At 40.2% G+C, this 19,604-nt stretch overlaps 1 protein-coding gene and 2 long non-coding RNA genes across 3 annotated transcripts; 1 reads left to right on the forward strand and 2 right to left on the reverse strand.

Annotated features, from left to right (window-relative positions):
* Window positions 1-2,409: 2,409 nt before the first annotated feature.
* On the reverse strand, window positions 2,410-9,721 carry LOC145440353 (ectonucleoside triphosphate diphosphohydrolase 5-like). Its single transcript, XM_080317937.1, has 5 exons — window positions 9,216-9,721; window positions 8,215-8,315; window positions 6,727-6,965; window positions 6,113-6,347; window positions 2,410-3,774 (listed from the first exon to the last, which is right to left on the reverse strand). Exons 1-5 carry the CDS (start codon window positions 9,564-9,566, stop codon window positions 3,363-3,365), a joined length of 1,338 nt encoding a protein of 445 aa, XP_080174063.1. The 5' UTR covers window positions 9,567-9,721; the 3' UTR covers window positions 2,410-3,362.
* Window positions 9,722-11,879: 2,158 nt separating this feature from the next.
* Window positions 11,880-12,426, forward strand: LOC145440356 (uncharacterized). Its single transcript, XR_013915532.1, has 2 exons — window positions 11,880-12,081; window positions 12,243-12,426. It is a non-coding gene; the product is annotated as an uncharacterized LOC145440356 (long non-coding RNA).
* On the reverse strand, window positions 12,375-13,931 carry LOC145440355 (uncharacterized). Its single transcript, XR_013915531.1, has 2 exons — window positions 13,224-13,931; window positions 12,375-12,606 (listed from the first exon to the last, which is right to left on the reverse strand). It is a non-coding gene; the product is annotated as an uncharacterized LOC145440355 (long non-coding RNA).
* Between the last annotated feature and the right edge of the window lie 5,673 nt (window positions 13,932-19,604).

The raw sequence follows: 19,604 nt of genomic DNA on the forward strand, positions 1-19,604 counted from the left end.
AATTGTACTGTCGGAAGGGACGTAATTTTAGCTAAAAAGTCTTGTTAACTATCGCACTGATCTTATACGAATTGTAGAATACTTTGAAACAGTTCCGTACAATACTTGCAGTCTTGTGACGAACGCTAATGTCCTAGACCAGTGGTTCTCACTCAACCGGTGTGCCGCGGCACAAGTGTGCCATTTACGTCTCGCAAGTGTGCCGCGAGAGATTTATTCGAAATTTTTGAAGTTTATGCACTAAATAATTCTAGTCTATAGCAAATGATCAATAATCAAAAACGGGCTCGATGTGAAGTTTGTACGTACAGTACATTTGACAAATCAAAATTGTTGTCATGCCCGCAACCAATATCCATCGCGAAATCGCTTTATCCGACATGTAGCCTGGAATGAAGGTTGAACTGCATTGAATTTTGCACATTGCATTGATTGAACGCAGAGAAAAGCAGACATGGCGGCGCCTATGTCACAATGCAGTTGTCAAATACTCATCGCCTTCCTAATCAGCATCGAGAAATGAATTCCTTTGGAAGTGATTTTCACGTTTACAAATTAGGGGTCGACCGATATTGATTTTTGCAAGCCGATTATCGACACACTCACGAGGCCGATAATAATCGATAACATAGGGATAGGCCAATATTGATACGGAAGAAGCAGAGAACCATTTCTCACAAAAATATTATATATTAGGCAAGATAGCACTTGTATATGCCACAGAAAGCTGAATAACAAACGGTCAAACTGAAATTAAAAGAATGATTGCTGGATCGTGCTCCACCATTGAAATTTAGGCTAACCCAAAATGTGATATAGAACTGCAGATCAGTCCAGTAGAGGTAGATTGTAATGCAGGAAGTTCAGTTTATCTTCATGTTGGTCAGTTACACTTGCCCTGCCGGATCCGTAACTATCGTAGAGTTTATGACCTAGCTAAAATGACTTATGGCAACCAAACATACGGTACCCTGAGGATGTATATTTCAAAAACTTGAAGATTTCGTAAGGCGATATCAGAGCTCGCTGATCGACATGTTGGGTGTTTTTGAACGGAGCGTAAACTTCTGAATCCCTATCGGTTTTCAAACTGACTCGCTGTGTAGTGCGATACGTCGCTCGCTGTATGAACGGGTCTGCTGTAATATACTCTGTTGTGTGTGTGAATCGAATTGATTTTAACAAGACTAATAACGGATCTCAAGTCGCAGGTATAACGGTACAGATTCAGAATTTCATCAGTACCACGCCGTCTACCTCCTCCACGTAGAACTCAACGACGCAACGGCCCACGCCTCCGCATTTTTTCTCGGCGTGTAACACTGTAAACCCAACCTACAATCATCTATTAATTCAAAGACACGAAATGATACGATGCGATGATACGAAATATCACGGACACATAAACTACAATGCTTTATATCGCACTACTTAGCCGAGTTTTCGACAGTGAATGATGTACGAGATATCACAGCCAGCATAATTTCGTGAAGGCGTTAGTTTAGCGGGATGGACGGAATTTCAGTGAACTTTCAACATCCGAAACAGTGCAGTAAAATCTTGCGAGGCGTTCTGGTTAATAGAAAACAATGGGACGGGCATTATTGCGACAACAGTGTCGCGGTCATTCAACACATACGAACACGAAACAGCTCACATTACAGTCCGAAAATAATTGTCGAAATGGATAGAACAGCGAATTGAAGAAAAGTTGTTCGATCAGGAAACGAAGTTCTACTTTTTTCCATTATTCAATTATGTACTCCCACTACATACTAAAAATTCTCAAATTAATCCCACTCAACAGCTTTGAAGCCAAGCTATTACTTTTAACGTCTCAAATTTTGTCAATTAGGTTAGCATTACTGTCACAGGCAAAACTGCGAGGACAGCTGCCACGCACCATTGTCTGCGACGCCTCGTCCCGACCTATTCACTCGAATGAGACTTGGCAGACTAGATAACTCCATCTGCCTAATTAGAGCATAACGCCAGTAATCGCATTCTACTCGGTGAAATGTTTCTATGCTATATTATTAATAATAATCTAATTTACAGTTTCCTTGAAAAGGCTACAGGACAGGACAAGACAACTGTTAGCGCGATAAGAGCTAAGCTTGGGTGCAGACAGTTGCTACATGAAATTAACTTGATTTCTGTCTAATTTCTTATTAATTCGAAATTTAATTCAATTTTCAACTTTCTGCGAATTCAGTGATTCCTATTCAAATCTAATTTTAAAAAAATTGTGCAGTCATTATCTTAATTGTAATATAATTTTGAGAAGCTCAAAATTTTCGAGTTGTCAAACTCCAACTCGAATACTTCTCCGACCTCCCATTTTCAATTTCGAACTTGCAGCTTGATAAACTTTGAAAATCACTATTTCTACTCATAATTACGCAGGAATTTAGGCAGTAATTTCATTTCTGCTGACCACTTCCAGAAGGACACTTGAGCAGCTCTCGCCACAAGCATCGCGCCATTTTTTTCACGCTGAAAACAGACGGGTGTAACAGTTAAACATTACTAAACGACATCTTTAGCTCAGTCGAGTTGCAGGCTCGTTTCCGAAGCCTTTACGATTAGAAAAGCTAACATGTGTCGATACGAGCAAGAGAAAATGAAAAATATCACCTTATAAAGCACATAGAAAGATTTGCAAACGACAGGCTAATTCATTGAGTGCCTAGGTACGTACTAGAAAATATGATACGCTAAACCAGGGGTTCCCAACATGTGAGCCACGAGCATGTTTCAGAGGGGCCATAAACAAATTTATCGCCAATAAAATATTTTGAAATTCAATAATAAATACTAGTACAACAATAAACTACTTTTTCATCTTGAGCTTAATTTCTTTGTTGATGTGCAGATTTATAAATATTAAGAGTTTACAATTTCAGCAATTTCAGCAACCCTTTCCAATAGAACACAGTCTGATGAAACTTGTCTAACTCTTGGATTTAGGAGCAACGGGCCAAGTTCGAGTCACAGTATTAAGACTCGAGTCCGAGTCCAAGTCATATTGTTTACTGTTCAGTATCTAGTTCAAGTCAGGTTCAATTCACTCCTATGTAACTCTTGGGTGATATCCAAGGCTCCGGACTCATAATATACTCATTTTTACCACTCTCAATAGTTTATGCAAATAGATAGCGGGCCTATTTTACAATTATCGTTCCTACTATACGAGACTTGAACTAGTCGAACATGACTTGGTGGAGACCTGCCATTTTCAAGAAAATGAGTTGAGTCAAGTGGACTCGCAGAAAAGTTGTGACTCGAGTCATTACGGTTATTGGCGTATAAAAGGCTGGGAACCCCTACGCTAAACAGTGAAATGTCTAAAAACAAAGCGTTCACTTTGTGTTCATCAAAAAAAACGTGGCACCGAGCGCCCAGCTATTCTCCTTGCCCCTAATCTTTTTCCGCACTTGCAAATTCATATCATCGGGCAACCCGTAACCGTCTCTTAAAAATGTGGTGATAATAGCCAAGTCCATACACATGAAAGGAGCCTCGGCGTCGTGCTTGTCAGAGTCGCAAACTTTCTCCGCGGTCTCCGCGTACTTTCCGACGGCCACGATTCCGCCGTCTTCCGGGTGTATGAGGCCGTTTTCGGCCGCGCGATCGAAGAAATAGGAAAAGGCGTAAAAGGTCTCTCGCTTCAATTCGTCAGGTCTGTTTATTTTCTCTCCGATCGCCTTTTTGACCTCTTTGTAGCACGCGTCGAATTTGCCTCTACCCGACATTTCGCCTCTGATGTTGTATCTGGGTAGAACGACGCGTGTTGAGCGATCGAATGCACAAAAATTAATCGTCTACGATAGTGGTTCTCAAACGTTTTTAGACACGTCACCAATGTTCCCTCTAATTTTTGACGAGTCTGTGCACGATCACCAACTTACTGCGCAGACCCTTGGACAACAGTGCGTCACGACTAAAAAAAAGTCATCACTTCGGATTTTTTGTGCGCAACGGAGATTTTCTGTGCGCAGAGACCGTTTTAGCACTGCGCATTTGCGCACGTGCGCAGCTTAGAGGGAACATTGCACGTCACCCTTTATGATAGTGAAAAATTTTGTCCCCCCCTTATCGTCATATCGCAAAATCCAACCAGAATGCTGGCCATTTCAACGGATAGCTTGACGGCAGGGAAGGTTATAACTGTAGATGAGATGATTCTGAAGTATGAAATTCGTGCAATACACAGAGCAATAACTATGGATTGAAGGCAAATCGCGCATAGCGCTAGATTTTATTTCAGTTTACCGCAGCTTTGCGACCTCCTTCAGATGGTTTTGCGCCCCCCAGTATGAGAATCACTGGTCTACGATAATTGCAACTGCCTGGGGTTGACGGTGACGCCATCAATGTGGCAGAATTAATAAAAAAAAAGCTGTGTAAATGCCAAATATCTACTGTTTGAGCGACTCGTAATCGTTTAATATCACCAATTACTCAAGACACTGTAAAAGCAGGCACAAATTTTTCCAATTTAGCTACCGAGTACCTTCTATTTATCAGGGTCAAGGACGTGCGTATAATATCTATCATACATGGATCGGAAAAGATTCGTTGTAATGAAATTTTACCATTATGATGTATATTATGCCGGTTCGCACATACACTATCTGAACAGCTTCTTTGAGGTACAGAACTTCAATATACAATTGAATAGCATATTCATATTAAAATGAACCCGAATATTTTCGGCTGACACTCGTCAGGGGTAATCGTCAGCAACTAGTAGAGAATTCGAATACGCTGTTCTTTCGAATTCTCTACTAGTTGCTGACGATTACCCCTGACGAGTGTCAGCCGAAAATATTCGGGTTCATTTTAATATGAATATGCTATTCAATTGTACATACACTATCATAGCAAAAATACATTTCATTTGCACATGAGATCCCAGAGACATCATCAGTATGCCATATGCATATCAAATTACAAACGATCGCTCCATTTGACGTACAAATGAATACACATATCTCAGCGGCATATCGAGATCGCGACGGGATCATACGCCATGGTGCAGAGCACTTTTGCTTCTTGCTAATTGAAAGCACTTCGCCAAACGACGAGATGAAATTCCAGCGCGTGTAGAAATCAACGGTCCCGGTCTTGTCATCTCGCACCGCGTCGAACAATGTGCAGTTGATTTGCTCACACAGCAGCAAGCATTTAAACGGAAATGCATGGCTTATTTCCATATCACCAGCTATTTTAGGCAGTTCCTAACTAGATTGCGGTTATGCCTCATACCCAAAAAATTTACTCGTTAGGCAGGTTAGGTAGACGGCCGAGTAGCATGTCTAATTTTAACTTTTTAGACAATCAAGTTTTTGCAAGTACTGTATTTCATTTTCTTTTGGTCTTTATTTTTCTTGTATGTTGAAAACGGACATAAGCTACTCTAGTTCCATAATGACGATATGTCATGATTATAAAAAATCAGCGCCGAATGTGATGCGATTTGACATGCTAACGTAAGTCCAGGTTGTCGTCCTCAGGATATTACGAGTAGGACTGGCCACATGATTCGAGTACTCGAGTCCAAAGCGGGTATTAATTTTAACGATTTGAGTAAAGTATAGTGACAAGGAGACATAATTTTTCGAGTAACGGTAGCCTACTGAAATTGTTCGTCCCATTTAACTAAGTGTTATATTATCGACGAGGATTACATTTTCATTGCGTTTTACCGAATGTGGAAGCCTCAAAACCTCAATTGGTAATATAACACAATCCAAAACATGTATTAATAACCTCACACAGTAGCAGAAATGAAATTTCTTGGAAGCTGTAATCATATTTGTGAGCCCTACTTTTATATCTAATCTAAAATCTCCGCTGGGCCACCACTAGCAAGTTAACCCGGGTTGGAATCAATCTTCATTGGTTCATGAGGCAACAAATATTGTTTCACGAATAAACCTCGGTGGAAACATTGCTACTTAAATGTCATATGTTGATAGTAACCTTGTATCAACATGTGGCAGGTGACCCTAAGCATTGTGATAACATACAAGGCAACAAGCCCTTAGCAATAACAACGCCGCATAGGATTTGCAGCATACTTAAAATCACAAATACAACAACTTACTGCGACCCTGCGTTCTTCCACGAGCCGTTGTAATCACCAGGCATGCACACCGATGTAACATCGCCTGCCTTACCCAGCACCTGTTGCCGGGCGGACATGAGTCCGAGTCCCAAGTAACTGTGCACGTAAACCTTCATTCCGTGGTTAAACACAGACGTGTCGTGTATGTAATCGTAAGGAGCCGATTCCAATGTCTTCCTCTCGACAGGCGAAAATGTAATTTGCATAGAGCCACCTGAAAGGAGAAAGAGTCTTGGTAAACCCTGAGATAGAATTAGGTTGAACACGGAAATTTACAATCTTCAGTTAAAATTTAAATTTTGAATGGAAGATTCTAATCAAAAAACATTAGATTTAATCGGATAGATGTGGCAATATTTTACAAATACCATACAATACCCTGCAGCAAACTTAGTAACTCAGCCTGCAGTTCTGTAAATAACAATGAAGATCACTAATCGATGACTTTTCTAGAACAACCTTTTGTCAAAAGACATTTTGCGGACCGGTGAGCTTTCCAAGGTCAAAACTTTACTTAATGCTGCTTTTTTGATATTGGATGTGGTATACGTGGTTTTACATCGTATTTCCTACAAGACAACGGTAAAGCGAACCTCCAAGATCAATGGTCCCGACTGTGTCATGACCGATTAAATCCAAGAGGTAGTTGACAGTAAGCCAGGCGAAGATTCCCTCGTCCGTGCCATCCATAATAGAAACGGGCTCCTCGCTCGCTTTGAAGGGGGATTGTTCAAAAAGTTCGTTGACAATATCCAAGAGCGCTTGCGATTGCTTTTCTGGCAGTAAACGTAAACCAGCGGTAGCTTTTAACGCCAGAGGAGTTTCAGACCATCTGTAATAGTTACATCGGATTTATTACAAGATAACGGCAGCTTCTATAACATCTAGTCTACAAATTCAGGATTTTGTATTCCGAACAAGAATCTTTCATACGTGAGACTGGATCCAATTTTCAGCCTTTTTCACAACTACCAGACCCAGATCAAAAAAGTATTATGGAAAGCGACTTTTTGTTTGCTTCATTTTGAGTGTTACAAACCGATCGGACTAAATAGTGTCACTCAGACTTGCACAACTAGATAATTCTAGTTGTCTAATTATCAAGTGAAATGCAGGTAACCTAATTCTAATCTAATTTGTGAAATGTTTCCTAGCTCTAATTTTAATTCTAATCTAATTTTTTATTTTCCTCCAAACTCTACAGGGAACTGTAGGCTACGGTAGTGCAAAACAAGCCAAGCTCGGTGTAGGCCTACGTACATTTCTCGTTCGCTTACTTTATGAGAATGACCTCTGATGTGATACAAATTGAAGTGGATTCAATTTCCAAATTTTCAAGAATTCCAATTCTAATCTACTTTGGAGAAAAACTGTAGGTAGGATTCTGATTCTAGTCTAATTGCAAGACTGTTATATATACAATTTTAATTCTAGTCTAATTTGGAAAAGCTGTAAATTTTCTAGTTTTTTAGCTCTGGTGTTACCACAATGCATCACAGCTCGAACAGTATATTTAACAGCAGATTTCAGTACCTTGCCATGGCATAACTAGGAAACTACTAACAGTCCGTTGCCGCTTAAGCATAACAGAATACCCCAGGATCTGGATTATATATGAATTCATAGCTGAAAGCAGGATCCCATATGTATCAGGATTCATATGTGATTGAGGTATACGCACCACTAATGATAACACGTGTGTTATATGCAACTATTATGACAACCTAAACCTAGAGTATTCACATTATGAGTCATTTACAAGTTTGCAAGGACCGTCACCTTTAGGTCATCGACTAACCATTGAACAATATGCTGTATCACTGACGCACTGAAGGTCACATCCTTGGCTGATCTTTGAAGATATTAATGTCAATGGCCTAGTGAACGCGAAGTTTAGACAAGACAATCTTCAATGACAACCCTTAATTAGCAGCGAAAACGTAAACACTACTCAGATAATATCACTTCACATACATTTAGATAGGTCATTCTCCGATGTAAAGGATACTTTGATCCTACATAACGAGCTTTCATTCTTGCAATTCTGTGGCTAAGTGAGATAGCAGTAAAGATCGTCATACTTCTCTTCCGGTATATTTTCTTTAGCAATATTCAAAAGCTTTTCAATAGTCTTCGCCCCGTCCTCCGGTTGTTCTGCAAATGATGATAGCCCTGGTTTGATCTGGATATGACACAAAGTAAACATTGTTAATTGTGCGTTATTTGCGTGGTCAGGATAGTGTAATGGTGGAGAGTCTGGCTTCTTGATCAGTAGGCTGTGGGTTCAACCCACGGCCGGGTCGGACCTAAGACCTGATCAGTGAAACTGGCATCTACTTTCCGGGATAATATGGCGCCATGGCGGGGTGGTGCAAGACTTAAAAGCCTTAGAAGGCTATTTCTGCACCTCTCTTGTCCAGCGGCATATGCACGCCATGCACTTATGGTATGTGTATACACAGATCGTGTGTATGTATATCATGAGCGGGTGTATATATGCCTACACTTTTACATTGGTACTTTTGTTCAGTGGTTCAGACATCTCACACTTTCTAGTTGTGCGCCTATCTTTCATGCATGTAAGATGTAACTACCCTTTGATATCCACTAATTTGCAATGAAGTCAACAAAATTAAAACCCAAGTATAAACTAATTTGATGGCTAAATATCGAACATTTAAATTGATAGTAAAATCTGGCAGGGCGTAAAGTGCAGTAGGCAAATGCTCATGTCAATGAATATTTGTTCCTTGTATCCTTTATAATGCTTCCTTAAAATTTCTAACAAAACAAAAAAAATGTCTATCGTCTTGATACAGAACCTATTCAATTTCAAGTTTTTTATTCAAACTGCATCGCAACTGCAAATTTCCACTAAATATGTTGGTGGTATTCATCCTACAATGAAGTATTAAGTCATTTCAGTGATTTAGCTAATGGCTAGAATCATTCATTAAACAATTATTACACTATGTGAACTAGCAACTAGGTAATATTAAAATATGCAAATTCATATTTAAGAATTAGGCTATAAAATCTAATCGCATGTGAATATGACATATAAAGCAGGAAAATGACTTGCCTGTTCGAAGATTTCGTCAAGCAACACAGGTTGAGAGCCCGGATACGACGTGAATTTGTAGACATGCACTCTTGACCCAGTGCTCCCGGCATCAAACATGATACCATATTCAGTTTTCGGACTGGCAAAGATATTCATTACTGGAATGTGATCGCTCCAAAGACCGAACACAAAGAATATCAGGCTAAGCAAAGCAACAGCCGCCGTCATGACCAAACAAGCTTGCGATTTGAAGTACACTCGACCAGTTCCGAAAGACATGTTGAAATTGCTGCTGGATGGGGAGGTGTGAATCCTCTGATAGGATGCTGTCCGGCGACCGTTGAATGCTTGGCCAGCAAGGCTAGACATATCCAGTCAATTCAATTCGTGCACATATTGATCGAACACCATAACAAATGCACAAAAATAACTGTTATTCTTGCGTAAAATGAAGTTTACGGAAAAACAAAACCCAACAGAGTTTTTAACACGTAGCTTGTGATATTTGTTTTTCGAGTTTCCGTCACGGATGACCACTGCTCTCAAAACTACATTGTGCCGGTATCATTGACTTTTCGGAATTAGCATAAGTTTAAAGGTCAACTGCATCTTCATAGACAACTTTGCGGAATCATGTTCAGAATTTTTTTTCATACCGAAATGGCCGACTTTCCGTATTTCAAACTAATCGGAAATTGCCGTAATTTGGACCTAAAGTCCCAATATTGGTATGTTTACAGAAAAAGCGGAATGTTCATTGTGACGTCATGTAGTTGACATCTCTTCTGGCCGCTGCAGATGTATGCTATAGGGTTGGCGGTCTTGCATGTAGCAGGGCGCTTAATGTAGTTAGTTATGGCGGAGGTTTCGCTTGTAATGGATTCACCAGGCGAGTCCGAGTATTCAGATGTCGAATGTAAGTATGCTTTTTCCTTTCACTTACGAAAGTAATGTTGAAACGAGGACACGTTTCAAGTGTTGATGTGCTCGATCCCATATCAGTGGAACTTCTTGCTGCTCCGAAAACGAGGGGTCGTTTGAGTATGATTATTGATGACTATAACCTAAGGATGTTAGTGATATATAGTATGATCAGCCTAGCTTGTTCAGCTTAAGCCGCTTGTCTAGACCAGTGGTTCTTAACCTTTTTTCGTCCAGCGCCCCCTTTTAAAAAATTATCGTGCTCCAGCGCCCCCCTCAACTTCATATTGTAAGGAATGTAATAAAGACAATGAGTAAGAGGGAGGGTCGTAACAGCACTTCGTCAACCCCCCTAAAACGGATTGCCTTGCGCACCCATAGCGTGATAAACCGAAATTCTGAGGGCTTCGCCCCCACGAGCCCCATATCGTGATTTTGATGGTCAGCAAAGTTTGTGTGCCCTGGTCGCTCTAGGGACCAAAATTTGCTATAATGCATGTTAATTGCATATTTTCTATAATTCATGGTAATTACATATATACGTCGCTATAAACTTTTTATCCTCTCAGCCCACGTAATCAGATTTACCAGTAGCACTGAGTGAGCTGTTGTATAGGAAAATAAGGGGAACGTAATTAATAATTAAACATATTCGGGTGTTCCAACAGGTACAATTATTCGTTACCAGGGCCGTAACAGCACTTCGTTAGCCCCCCTCCCCAAACATAAAACGTTGGTCCTGGGCCCCCATCGGGTGATAAACCAAACTTCCGGGGGCCCGGGACTTCGCTCCCAGACCCCCATTAGGCTGTCCGCTATTTGCTGATAGCCTATTAGGTATCTACATTGGGTGTACATTTACTGAGGGAGCTATTCTCGCCTAGTCGCGCGAAGTGCGAAAAATTTCACTAATTAATGTTTGAATTGATCAATATCATCAGGAATTGCATGTAAATTGAGATAAATTTTTATCCTCTCTCTGCTCACGTAAACACATTTACCGGTAGAGCTGAGTTAGGTGCAATGTTCCCTCTAAGCTGCGCACGTGCGCACTGCTGACACGGTCTCTGCGCACAGAAAATCAACGTTGCGCACAACAAATCCGGAGTTATTACCTTTTTTTAGTCGTTACGCACTGTTGTCCAAGGGTCAGCGCAGTGAGTTGTTGCGTGTGCGCAGACTCATCAAAACTTAAAGCGAACATTGTGAGGTTTCTTGGAAACTGTAGGGCCCGTTACCAATAAATAAACATATTCGGGCAGGCGAACCCGTTGGTATGACCTCGTTGCATGATTTCATGACCCCCCTGTCTGCAATATCAAAAAATATAGAATCGCTCAACGGGGATATCGCCCAACAGGAATATCCCTGTCGCCCAATCGTACTAAACTAAAAGACGCACACGATTTCAGATTGGTATTTCTTCACTGACATATAATTTTTCTCTGCCAGATGGAATTCGTCTTCTGGGGTTCAGATTGCCAAGACAGGAACATTCGGTGTCAGTCATTTATAGGCGCCCATGGGCAATTAAACCTATATGTAACGAAGTTTTCGGTGTTAATTTGCTCTGAATACTCATTAAGGATATGTCCTATCACCACATCATCTACTGCGAAGCCATTTTTCTCCAGCGCCCCCCATACCGCCCCCCTGAGCCCAGCGCCCCCCATATCGCCCCTGAGCGTTTCCGCCCCCCTTCAACATCGCCAGCGCCCCCTGGGGGGCGCTGGGGGCAAGGTTAAGAACCACTGGTCTAGACCAAATGAAATACACCGGTATGTGTAATGTGGTGGAGAACCTCTTTCAGTTATTAATCTTGGTATTATCAATTACAGTTGAGAGGATGGAGGTTGCCAACTTATGCAAACTATCAGGGGAGAGTTGAAGTGCCGCAAACAGGTCCCTCGAGCAACGAATGAATTATTAGTGCATCACAGCATTATCAGGATTTCAATCAAGAGTATGTATTGGAGATTGTCTCGCTATAGATATCAACAGGAATATTGTCATATAATTATAACATCCAGTTTGATGCATGAGCGAATGAGTCTCATTCACATGAAATGTTGAGTCGGGTGCCAAATAATTACCCGTCAGTAACACAACAATTACGCTTTTCAGGAAGCTGAGAAAAACTGTACACGGAAATTTTGTTGGCTGGCCACTGGGATTCTGCAACAAAAGCCAACGAAAAATCCTGTCTGCGCATCCGATCAAATCCAGTACTTTCAAAGGATTTCAATTTTACAATGCTTCGTGAAGGAATAGTTGTATTGAAAATAATAAATGCAACATAACCAATCCATCAACAGTACTACTGTGTCAGGGAGAGAAATATAGAGTTTTGTGTCCAGCAATAGCTTCTTTCAACTAATTTTGACGATGCCGTTTGTCGAATGATGATGAATCATCACAATAGACTTGGTCGACTCGGCCGTTTCTGGTCTTGCTTTAATGAATGCGTCAACTTCATCATTGCAGGAATCTAGAGCAGGAGTAAAAATATCACCGAGTTTTATAACAAAGTCGAATCGAAGGCAGTAGACCTATATCAAATGCTGTTCGGAAGTATCATAAAAATGAAGGATTGCCAACTGCATCCTACCTAACTTTACGACTATTATGATGATAGTGATAAGTTTTCATCTTTTACTGAGCGGTCAATATTGATAGGCTCAGTCACAGATATCTGACACTCCTCATTCAATAACTAAAGTAACTAATATGATTACATGACCGCACATGTACCGTACACAAAAAGAAGTGTATTTTCAAAAGTAATAGCAACTCTTCCATTAATAGGAGGTCAGCGATATATAACCATTATACGTCATGAAGTCAGCAGGTTATGAACTCCCTTTATAGTAACTAATGCATTTATAGATCTTTTTTTCTTAATTGATTTTCAAGTGTTTTTATTTCAGACTATGTACACTTCTACTTAGAAGTTTTTCAAGGCATACATATTTCAGTTATTTGCACATGCACGTGAGTGTAAACAATAACAATACTTCGATGACTACCATACCACAGTCAATACTACTATAAGCGGTTAGTTACACTCTTACAAAACTATAGCTGACACAGTACATTTTCACTTACCGATTTCGGACACTTTGTATAGCTTTAGAAGTGCGTTCCTCTGACTGCAGTACGTCGGCAAGAGTTGCCCGTGTTCAGTAGTCAGTTTTCTTGCGTGTCGCGTATCTCGGATACTTCATTGAAGCAAGATACTTGTTAGTGATTCGCATTTGAAGATGACTCTGCCTCTGGTTGTCTATAAGTCCGCACTTTTGGTCTTAATGGCGTCCGGTCGCCTGTCGGTATATGGATGGGTTTTGGCAGCGATGTCAATGCATTGTAGGTACGGCATATTGCGTATTGGACCAACCATACGCGACATAACATCTGACTCTATGAATTATCTCCTTCACAGCTTTCATGATCCCACTCAAAGACCCAAATCCACAGCAAATCTAAGCAATAATCCCACCTAACAGCCAACAGAAATAACAAGGACTTTTGTTGTGTCAACTACTTGACGTCATTTCACGGCTGGGTGATTTCGTTTCCGTTTTCCGGAATTTCGATTTGTAATTCAAATTACTTGAAAACTATCAGGTAATTTCAATTTTCATTACTTTATTCATATTCCTAACCACATAATGTACGAAATAAGGTGAAGTCATTTTGAAGATGCAGTTGACCTTTAAGTGGAGTGTAATGTTCATAATTTTATCCATTCAAAATCACCACAAGATTGCGATTCATGGATAGTGTCGCGATGAATTGATGCAGTCTTTGAAATCGTACGCCCAAAACTTTTTTGACTCATTGCCTGAGATGAGCATGGATTAGGATTGGGTTAAAGACTCTCTCTCTAAAGACTCTCTCTTTGAAAAAACAGGATTTGTGAAATTTTTCTCGGATTTGGATTAGACATTCTGTTAATAACGGATTAGGATTTGGATTGGATTTACCTATTTTCTGGGAGATTGAAATGTCGTGTGGCGAATGGCGACAAAGTTTATTCAGTTCAGTTATTAATGTAATTATGGTTACTAAGTTATCTTGAATCAAGTGAATCGTTGGATGTGAAAGAAAATTTTCGAATCCCTCCATTGCATAAATTAGTATTTTTTCTGAATTTCCAGTTGGAATCGGATTAGGATTGGACATGGACAAGAATATGAAAAGGTTATGGATTAGGATTTGGATTTGAAGATTCGGATTTGGATTGGATTAGAACATAGAAATTTCAAATCCGCTCATCTCTGCTCATTGCCCCCTTATCAAACACCACCTAAAGACCAATTTATGCTGAAAATTCGATCCTTTTAATACACCACAATACTGCGATACAATGAAAGATAGGAAGGTGTCTTCGAAATGAGACGCCCACCTGGCCTAGGTAATTAAGGCGCGCTATCCTTCAGTAAGGTAATCTTATCCAGAAGGTTTTATCTTTCCGTGCTACACTAGTAAATTGTATATCCACTTGTTTAAGTAGTTTAGTTTGTATACTACTTTTACTTCGACACTTTCTGCGCCCGACACCCGTCTCTCAAAATCGCCCACTTTGGAACCACTGGCCTAGACGACATAAAGACGCTTGTACATTGCGCAGTGCACACTAAGTGAAAAGTAATAGAATCAACCAATCGTCAGATTATATTTTCATCTGCCCAAGACACACAATGCGATGTACACAACACAATGTACAATGCTATATACAAGACACACAATGCGATGTAATGAACAGATAGGGGGTGCCGAACGACCAACCCCTTGAGGTTTCTTCAACTGGCATCCACCTCGACCTAGTGCCCGATGTCACGCCGGCCTTCTTCGGTGTTATTCTTTCTTTATCGGGTATTTTTTCTGGGCTTTTTGTCGCCGTAAGAACAACGACACGGGGGACGAGGAGCCAAGAATAACCCCCGACGGCATAATACACACAAGCGATAATAAGCATGAGATGGCATGTGTCGTTCCCTCTAATTTTTCACAAGTCCGCCCTCACTCACCAACTCACTGCGCGGTACCTTGGACGACTAAAAATTAAAATTAAAATTAAAGGTCACTTCGGCTTTCTTGTTTTTTCGTGCGCGGTGACTTTAAAATAGGGTTGCCATACGTCCAAAATTTCCCGGACATGTCCGGAATTTCACTGTTAAAACTGCGTCCGGGAGGAATTTCTAAAATATGACGAAATGTCCAGAATTTTGAAGGCTTGAAGTAACCGCTTACTTTTTTCGTAAATCAACATCAACAATATTATTTTTGGGCAGATTTATGCTACATGAAATATTCCTTCGCGCTCCGCGCGAATTAGTATCACGTATATTGGTATTAATATGGGGACTACCACCCTTCCAAAAACTGCGATCAAATACAAAAAACAATATCATTCGTTTACACATTCGTTTACACACCTCTTTAAAAATAATTTTTTTTTTTTTCTTCATTGATCTAGAACGGAAATTTCACGCTCTTTCCAAATATGTCCTTATTTTTATGATATTACAACTCCTTCTTATCCAAAACTAGTTTCTTTTGGGGACCATTTTATAAAAAAAAAAGAATTACAGCCCAATTTTTGCTGCAGTCGTGTTCATTCTAATCCAACATTCGCCTCTGCTGGTGGAAATAGCGCCACCTGGCGAAATCTCTGCTGTAGAGCTTGAAATGAGTGTTCTAGTATAGAATGTAAACGTGGAATGGCAGCGACCGATTTTGCAGCTTCGTTCCGCTTCACTGAGGCTTTACTCAGACATATTTTACGGCAGCTACTGTAGGATTTATGGTAATCCAAAAGTCGTCTTCCAGAGCGCAGAATTACCTGAATCTGGTATTGATCGAAAGCTACTGTCACACTGACTCCGAAAATGTAAATGAAAATATGATCAGGCACTGGGCCGCTTAGAATTCGCCCTTCAAGTCTGAATTATCGGCATTGTCCGAACAATCGAAGAGCCGCAATGGGTCATTGTTGTGGTCATTGTTTTGCGTTCATCCGATTGTTCTGAACAATGCAGATTTTAGATGTTGAGGGTGATTTATCATCTAAGTACGGAGCCTGATCGTATTTTGATTGATATTTTCGGAATCAGTGCGACAGTAGCTTTCGATCAAGACCAGATTCAAGACCAGATGAGCTCTGGAAGACAACTTTTGGATTGCCATAAATCCTACTGTAGCTGTCGTAAAATAAGTCTGAGTAAAGCTTCAGTGAAGCGGAACGAAGCTGCAAAATCGGTCGCTGCCATTCCACGTTTACATTCTATAGTTCTAGCCAGTCTGCCTTCATAAACTTGGCTGCTTCACAGATTCAGTAAACAGGCGAGGTGAGGCTGTTTTTATTTCATTCATTTTTTGATTTGTTGACTGATAACTGACCATATTGGCTATTATTTATTGTATGTTTATAAATAAGTGTTCTAGCATGTCTGCTTTCATATACTTGGCTGCTTCATTGATTCAGTACCAAGGAAATGGTCGAGATGGAGGTTGTGTGTTTTCCTATTTCATCTGTTTTTATTCATTGACTGCTGACTGACAATATTGGGTAATATTTATTGTATCTGGATAACTGTCTTGGATTGGATTTCATTTCTAGCTATCAATTTGCCTATAATGAGTCGATCAAGGAAATTTAGAGTTTTAGAAGAATCTTTGAAATGGAAAGATGCATTGGTGGATTCACCAAAACCCAAAATGAGTCATTCGTCGTGACCATAGGGACAAGGTACCTGAAGAAAAGGTACTTATGAACTATGGCAGTAAAACGTGCTGTAGCTACGTCCGTACTGAACTGGAATATTGGATGTAGTGGATACTTAAGTGTTCTTGAAAGCCTAAACTTGCCAGTGAACACCTTCAAAAAAATCAAGCTGGTTTGAAGGACAAAAAAAGAAAGACTGCATCTCGACGCTCTTTCGCTGTGAAAGATTGAAAGAGTTTAAGAGTCCTAAGACACATCAGACTATGTGCCTGGCGGCTATTAATGCTCAGGTTGTGTTATATATGGTTCAATGTGTGATGCAAATCAACTAATGTGGCCATTGATGTCATGATCAGTGTTCATATCCTTGTTTTTCGAAGTTATAGTGGTTTTATTTTTTCAAACGCGATTTTCTCAAAATACACTTTTTCTGCACAAAAATTGTATCTGCTTGGCACCTGCTTGTTCGATTCATCTGAAATTTTGCACAAATGATGGTTAGGGTATGTATAATAACATAATTGAGCGTTTTCTAAAAAATTTGTCCAGAAAAATTTTACAGAGGAAAGAATTTTGAAAAAAATGAAAATTTAGGGTTCGCTGACAAAAAATATCATAAATTTTGTTAGAAAACCTATTTTTGAAAATCCCTCAATTGTTTTGTAGATATATATATGTACTATTACTACAGCAATATTTGAAGGAAAATCTTGAAAGACTTTTGAGTTTTTAGGATTTTTAATACGCGTGTTCAATATTTTCATGTTTTTTTGAGTAAGTGTACCGGTGGGGTACATGCTCATGGTACAACATAAAGACTATATTTGGAAAGGAAATTTCCTGCCCTTTCCAGCAATGCATGAATCATGGGGCTCGCATCTACCTTTACGAATTTATGACTACAAACGTGAACACCTAAAAAAAATCATTTTTAAAGAGGTGTGCCCCCTTAAGTCTCACTGTAATCGCAATTTCAAGATAACAGTATGTTCACAGAGTCGGTCTATAGGCCGCTTGGATGCTTTATTCCAAGATAGTGGTTCTATACCGAATATTTTGAACGTAATCAGCTTATAAAATAGGCCGTGATTAAGTCGGGGCAATGTACCGACCTTTAATTAGTAATCAGCTCACCATATTTTCAGCTGGGCTTTGGAACATTTTAAAGTTGAAAATGGAGTCGCGAACATGGAAGGTGGGAACCACCGGCTGAGGGGTGTTTATATAGCGCACTGGTGCACTGCGCACAGGCATTAGGCTGATAAATAATCTCATATCGGTGTTACATGAACATGACTTAACGATGTACAATTAAGCTCCCTCCATTTTCGAAGTCATCATCCTCCACCGGCTCTACCGCTAACTCTGATCATGTGGGGGAACAGAGGATCAAAATTATATAGTAATGTATATTGAAGAACCAATATTATTGACACAATTCATTCAAATCAACGACCAGATGCATGTAGAAACCGGATGCATATAGTAAGCCCCCATATAAGTTGCATAGATTACCCTACGGCGAGCCCAAGACCACTGTTTAATTGGGAGGGAGGGGCAGAAAAGATGTGGCTACAACTTCCAACACACAGCCATGAACCGGATCGTGACCTCCTCTTGTCCATAGATAAAGCTTTGCAGATGTGACGTCATGATGATCTACAATGTGCTCCTACCTCATGTTGAAATCCGCTAGTGGGCGCTGGAGAGCGTCCGGAATTTGTGCCACAAAAATATGGTAACCCTACTTTAAAAGCAATTCGCGCAGCTTAGAGGAAGCAGTGGTTGTAACCAAGTCGCAAGGTTACGAATCACAAGTCAATCTCACTTTGTGTAGTTTTAACTTGAGTCAAGTCAAGTCCTTTTCAATTCACAGCCGATTCAAGTCCGAGTCCTGTAGACTGTAGAGCAGTGGTCGGGAACCTTTTTCGTCTGAAGAGCCATGATAGCCCTATATTTTCCATTTTAACTCCCAAAGAGCCATACATGTCCATCAATTGTCACGTCACAATCGAAAATTCGTGACGTCATGGTAGTGCAAATTCGAACTCACTACACGGGATTAGTCGTGGGCGCCATATTTTCTCTGTAAAACTGGTAGGCTACTAATCAGGGTTGGTGTGAACGTGAGGTTCGCGTCTGCGTTCTGTGTGTGAACCTCGGAAATTTAGAGGTTCGCGTTCACAACAGAACCTTGGTAGGTTGGGTTCTGCACTGTGAACCTTTTTCATATATTACAATTTAACTTCATTATAACATCTTTGGTTCAAATTTATTGCATTTCAACTGCGGGCCACTCCATGCATGGCGCTGGCAGCATTAAAAATCGACATTAAACGACGATGCACCTTGACATTCACAAGAGTTTTACTTGCTTTGTTACAAAGGTTTGCTCAAAATATCCAGCTTTCCGTTTGTGAATATTTAGTGACACTCTGCTGTGAGCTTGACCCGCAATAGGCTAACTTCTTAATGGGAATATCGGTAGCAAGTATAGAAAACCATTTTACACTCTGCTCAATATCAATGTAGCAATACTCAGACACCGAATACATTGGGGTAAGCGTATTTTCCCTGGCAAGTCCTCGTCGAAATTGTTGGCAAAGCGACGGAAGATATTGATTTTATGGGAGTTTTAGATCCTTTGATTGCCTCAGTTGATACATTTAGCGACGTATAAAACACCAATATGTACTTCAGCATTGTTGCATTATGTGGCCCAAGTCGTCGCTATAGGTATCGTGTACATCAGACGTCTC

The sequence above is a fragment of the Botryllus schlosseri genome, chromosome 6 (assembly GCF_051294905.1).
Source record: "Botryllus schlosseri isolate E-star chromosome 6, Bs_hap1, whole genome shotgun sequence".
Lineage (NCBI taxonomy): Eukaryota > Metazoa > Chordata > Ascidiacea > Stolidobranchia > Styelidae > Botryllus > Botryllus schlosseri.